The 6,255-nt window shown below is 36.9% G+C and overlaps 1 protein-coding gene across 1 annotated transcript in view; it reads right to left on the bottom strand.

Moving 5' to 3' along the window:
* The window catches only part of WNK3 (WNK lysine deficient protein kinase 3), a 279,743-nt gene that overhangs the window by 63,362 nt on the left and 210,126 nt on the right, over positions 1-6,255 (bottom strand). Inside the window, 3 exon segments of the mRNA XM_027767181.1 lie at positions 826-1,454; positions 2,789-2,919; positions 3,321-3,552. Coding sequence (XP_027622982.1) covers positions 826-1,454; positions 2,789-2,919; positions 3,321-3,552 — 992 coding nt within the window.

Genomic DNA, 6,255 nt, shown 5'->3' with positions numbered 1-6,255 from the left:
TGCAGTATATTCTGGATGGGAAATCACATTTTGTATGCTGTGATGATGCCCAGGGAAAGAATATAAATTAAGTTAGAAAAAAAAGTTTCAGGAAAAAAGTATCTATTCAATGACTGCAGTAAGATATATAGCCCCAGCTAGGTGCTACTTTATAGGATGCCTACAGTTAGACTTGTGTTCATGGAAATGTATATATCAGCTGTGTTTGCTATGAAAATATTTAGATTAATTAAGGTCTTTAGTAATTCAATAAAATGTGTGTGTCGGGGGGAAACAGTATAGAAAGCAAACATAGATACCAGAGTCTGTGTGGGAGGAGAGTGGGAGATGGCAGAGGGTAAGAGATAGGGAATTAAGAATGAGGGAAAAAAAGCAAAACATACAGAAAACAGGAAATGGAAAATTATTTGTTGACAATAACATATTTGTTGATGTGCTTGATTGAGACAATATACAGTATGCAATGGATGGAAAATCTCATTTTGTATGCTGTAATAATGTACAGTGAATGAATGCAAATAAATACATTTAAATAAAAAAAGAATAGCTATAAAATCTAAATCCAAAAGTCTTAAGGGTTAAAGATTAAAAAGATCAGAAAAAAGAATAAGTAAATCATTTTGGTAAATAAGCAATTGTAGTTAGCCTTTCAACTATGGAAATTTTTATAAACAAGGATTTTTAATATTCATAAATGCCTAGAATTAGTTTTCTTCGTAATTTTCAATCATTAAAATATCACCAATCCTTAATTAGCTAGCAGTCTAACACTAAGTTCTATAAAATCTAGGACAATCAGATTTATGAAAGAGAAATAGTTCTTACTTTTCTCGTAATCTCTGAAGTGACACCTTCAAGTCCTCATCCTCTATTTCTGACTCATCATCACTGCTCATTGGGGAAGATGGTGAATAGAACAGTGAACTCTGTGTTTGAGTATAGGCTGCTTGTTCTTCATCAAGTGGTAAGCACTGATCACTTTCTGGACCAGTCTTGGCTACGGACTTTCCACTGTCAGCAACAACAATGGCTGAAAATTCGCTAGCAGAGCTAAATTGTTTCCTAGAAGTCAATATATTTCTCTCTTTAAGCAACAGTTTGGATCCAGACTGAATACTACTTCCTGTGGGTAAAGTTTCTTCCAATTCTTTTTCTGAGGTCATTGAAGATACATCCATCTCACAAACTGTGCTGAAAGACATGACATTATCATCTTCTTTAGAAATTTGGTGATCTTCCCTCATGGTTTCATGAAGAACTTGTAACTTCTGAGAAGAAAATGAAGTTTGTGGATTGTTTATGGCCGATTCCATTTCCACCAACTGAGATTTTGATGTTTCAGTAAAGGCTAGAGATTCTTCACTGAAACAGTTTGTTGTTTCATTGAATGCTGGTATATGTTCTATTCCAAAAGATTTCACTTTCACTGACTGCTGTTGAGGAACTGTAATCACCTAAGATATTAAGAAAGAGAAAAGTGATGGGACCAGCAGTTAGTGTAATGGCTATGTCGCTGGACTCCCATGTAGTCGACCGCGGTTCGAGTCCTGGACCTGGTGGCTTAAACTCATGCCAGGCGCATGAACATGTGTGCCCAAGATCCCAAGAGAATGGAGGAGAAGGGATTGTGGCGTGGCCATCACACCTGGGGGGTGATTTCTTGCTTTCTGTCTGTCTTTCTGGAGAGTGCACGTGCCCTATAGCAAAAATCTCTCCAAAAAAAAAAAAGAAAAGAAAAAAATAAGTGGCTAGCTCTGCCTACCTGAAGGGTAAACCTCATAAAGAAATTCAATATTAATACACATCATAAAGAAGTGGATGGTCTGCTGTGATGTACATGTATTAATGCTACTAAAACTTAAAAATTAGTGCCAAAAGGTGGCATGGTGGTAGAGGCGCTGGACTCCCACGTGGCTGACTATGATTTGAGTCCTAGACCTAGCAGCTTGAAATTCATGCCAGGTGTGTATATACGTGCATGCCCAAAATTCCGAGAAGAGAGTGGAGGAGAAGGGATTGCAGCAAAGCATAGCCATGCCCCCAGGGGGTGATTTCTTGCTTTCTGTCTCTCTGATGAACACATGTGCCCTAAAGAAAAAAAAATCTCTTAAAAAAAAAACTTTAAAATTACATCTATACTCCCTATATTCAGTCTTTTACTCTGGGACCGTTGGGTAAATGGAGTTGATTTTATAGTGTTCAAATAAAATTTCATAATTTTAATTACCAACGGTCTCAAAAATTTATGATTAAATTTATAAAAAATAGTGTCTCAGGAACCAGCAGTTAGCATAATGGCTATGTCGCTGGACTCCCACGTAGTCGACCGCAGTTCGCGTACCGGACCCGGTGGCTTAAAACTCACGCCGGGCACGTGTGTGTGAGTGCCCAAGATCCCGAGAGGAGAATGGAGGAGAAGGGATTGTGGTGTGACAATCCCCCCCGGGGGTTTATTTCTCGCTTTCTGTCTCTCTGTCTCTCTCTGTCTGTCTGGCGAGGGCATGCGCCCTATAGCGAAAATCTCTCCAAAAAAAAAAAATAGTGTCTCAACCACATGTCAAAAAAAATAATGCCAATTTTTAAGCCCTCTTCTAGCTATTGAAGTCTATCTCTTTAGACTCACCTTTCTTGATAGCTTCAAAAATGTTAAGGGGATGCGTACAAGGTGAACAAATTAAATCTGACAATGATCTACATTTAAAATAAGTATCATGTATACAACAAGATTTTCAGTGCCATTAACTTTTATACTGCCCTTGCAGATAAATATACAACCAAAGACACAAACCTGGAACCGACCCCGCTGAAATGATCCACTCATCGTTTTACATCTACTCAAAGCCCTAGTATCAGCTGTAGACTCCCGTGTCAGAGAAATGGGATCACAAGCAATTGCTGATCTCCTATCTTCTGTTTCCACTGTAAGTTTTGCCAAATTGTAAGCAGAAAAGAGAAAAATGTTTGTTAAGACTAAATTTGTTTACATTACCAAAAATGAAGAAAAGTAGAAAAAGCTTAACTCCTGCTAGACAATTAAAAGGTGTTAATGTAATAAGCAACATTGTATAAGTCCCTAACTCTAAATCAAACATTGTGATATTTATCCCAAGACTTAATATCTATATGAAATGAATCACTAGAAAACTAAATTAGTTACAAAAGGAAAAATAAAATGGCAATGACATTAATGGGATATGTCACATACATGGGCTACATGGAAAAAGTGGCAAAATTGTGTAAGAACAACAACAAAAAAAGCAAACATAAAGAAATGAAAAATGATGTTACCTAGTCTATGTCCCTGACTGTAAGCACACTACCTTGACGGACTTTTGATCTCTTGAAAAAGCTGGTTGACTGCCGTAGCCTGTATGCCCAGCTTTTTAATTTGCGAGTCCAGGATTTCTTGCTAATAGGATTTTTGAGACTAGGACAAGTAAAGCTTAGGCCAAAATATCCACCTCCTGTCTGCAGATGAATGGCTCCACCACTTGACACAGCAGCAGGATAGGCCTCTGGATCCCCTGGAAGTGAAGCATCTGGGGACATCTCCTAATGGAGACAAAAATGAGAAAAATGAAAGTGGTAATAACTTAGGTTAAGTAGAACCTTTTTTTTTTTACACCATTAGAGTTTCTTACATTGACTGTTAATCAAAAATGTATACTAAGGCCAGTCAGTAGTGTTAAAGCAGTTAGATCCCACATGACCACTGCATGGCTCAGGTCCTGGACTTGGGGGGGTTGAAAAACTGACCAGGTGCATATGTGTGTGTGAGCAAAAATCTCAAAAGGAGAAATGGAGAAGAAGAGATTGCAGTGTGACAATGTCCTATAAGGGGTGCTTTTTACTCCCCCTCTCTAGTAAGCGTGTGTCCTCTGGTAAGTGTGTGTGTATACATACACTCATATACATACATTCATATAATTACAGCTGAATGAATTATGTGAGTTATATAAAATTATACAGACTGAACCCAAAGTAGTCAATCTACAGCAATTAAGCCTTCTCCTTTCTTTAAAAATGTATTTAGACTTTAGATAAATAGAAGATCAGAATATTAATCTTCTACCACAAAATATTTTTATCATCATATTAACTTTGAAAACAAAATTAAATACAATTTTTTCTTTAATGTACACTAATTTACTAAAAGGTAACTGAAATCTCATGCTATGAAAATGAAATTTTTCACTTATGCTCATATTATTTAAGAGAGTTAAAAGATATCTGACACACATACACTATAACACAGAAAAACAATACATCTAGGCACTCAGATTTATAGAGAAATATTAGCAAACCAAGTTTCTTAATTATGTAAGCACAGAAATTCACAAAGGAACTCAAAATTATTTATAATTCATGATTTAAAAATCTTAACATTAGGCCATACTGGCTATAAAATCACTCTCCCTTCTTGTTACATATTATTTAAGAGAGTTTAAAGATATCTGACACACATACACTATAACACAGAAAAACAATACATCTAGGCACTCAGATTTATAGAGAAATATTAGCAAACCAAGTTTCTTAATGATGTAAGCACAGAAATTCACAAAGGAACTCAAAATTATTTATAATTCATGATTTAAAAATCTTAACATTAGGCCATACTGGCTATAAAATCACTCTCCCTTCTTGTTATCCTACCCACACTCAAAAAAACAAACAAATAAATAAAAATAAATTTAAAAACCAAAACAAAGAAAAAAGAGTTAGCTATTTCATTGTTTTATCAAAATGAATGCTTTAAAAATAAAGTCCCATAATAATTAAAAAATTAATATATGCCCTCCCTCCCTCCTGTTTACCAACCCTCTTCTATACTGGTTCTAATATCAGTGATTAAACATAAATGAAAATAATAATTATTATTGAAAAAATACACGAAACCACAAATACTTTGGGAAAATGAAAATGGTCACTACAAATCTAAAAGATTGAAAGAGAACAAAAAGTAGTGTGCTACTATCATAAGGATCAATGGAATAAAATTGAGAGTCCAGAAATAAATTCATATATTTACAGTCAATTGATTCTTTTTAAGTTTTGCTATAGGGCATATGTGCTCACCAGAGAGAGAAAGAGAGAGGAAAATCACCCCCTATAGGGGATGCCCATGCCCCAGTTCTTCTTCCTCCATTCTTCTCTTGGGATTTTGGGCATGTGTGCACATGAATTCAGTGTGACTCTCAAGCTGCCCAGTCTGGGACTTGAACCACACAGCTAGCCATGTGTGATCCAGTGCCTTTAATGACCATGTGACATACTGGCTCATCAACTGATTTTTAAGGGAAACACCATTAAATAGGGGCAGAATAGACTCTTCAACATATGGTGCTAGGGGGCTAGCCTGTGGTCTAGTAACTACAGGAGCTGGATCCCACGTGGCAAATAGCCATGATGCCAGTCCTAGAAAAGGTGACTTGAAAACCATGTCAGGTATATGTTTTTCAAATCACAAAAAGAGGAAGAAATGGAGAAGAGATTGTGGCATGACCATGCCCTATGTGGGGTGCTTTCTCCTTCTTTCTCTCTCTCTGCTGCACATACATGTCTTTGGCAAATTAAAAAGATGGTGGTAGAATGAATGGACATTCAAATGCAAAAGAATAAAAGTTGGATCCTTATCTAAAACCATATACAAAAATTAACTCAAAATATATCAGAGATCTAAATATAAGAGCTAAAAGTTTAATTAAAATATAGATGTGAGGGTCAGCAAGTGGCAAGGAGATTGAAGCAGCTGGGTCCCACATGGCCAAGTTAACTGTTCAAGTCCCGTACTTGGCAGCTTGAAAATCATGCTGGGGACATGTTCATGTGTGCCCAAAATCCTGAGAGGAGAATGATGGAGAAGTGAATGCTTTGTGATCATCCCCCTTGGGGGGTGATTTCTCTCTCTCTCTCTCTCTCCCCGCCCCCCAGCAAGTGCATGTGCCCTATAGCAAAAGACTAATTAAAATAAGAGAGAGAGATGACCTTGGATTGTGCAATGGTTTTGTAGACATGACACCAAAAACAAAAAATAAAATAAAAGATAGAAGACCAGCCCTATAGCACAGTAGTTATTTAGTGCAGTGCATTAGGAGCCAGATCCTAATGGCCGACCACAGTTCAAATCTTGGCCCTGCCAGCTCAAAATAATCACACTGGCTCTGTGTGTGTGTGTGTGTGTGTGTGTGTGTGTGTGTGTGTGTGTGTACCCAAAACCTTGAAAAGAGATGGAGGAGAAGGGATTGTGGCATT

Source organism: Tupaia chinensis, unplaced genomic scaffold (genome assembly GCF_000334495.1).
Source record: "Tupaia chinensis unplaced genomic scaffold, TupChi_1.0 Scaffold143992_1, whole genome shotgun sequence".
Taxonomy (NCBI): domain Eukaryota; kingdom Metazoa; phylum Chordata; class Mammalia; order Scandentia; family Tupaiidae; genus Tupaia; species Tupaia belangeri.
Note: the sequence above shows the minus strand (reverse complement) of the source record. Positions and strands in the feature narration are given on the sequence as shown.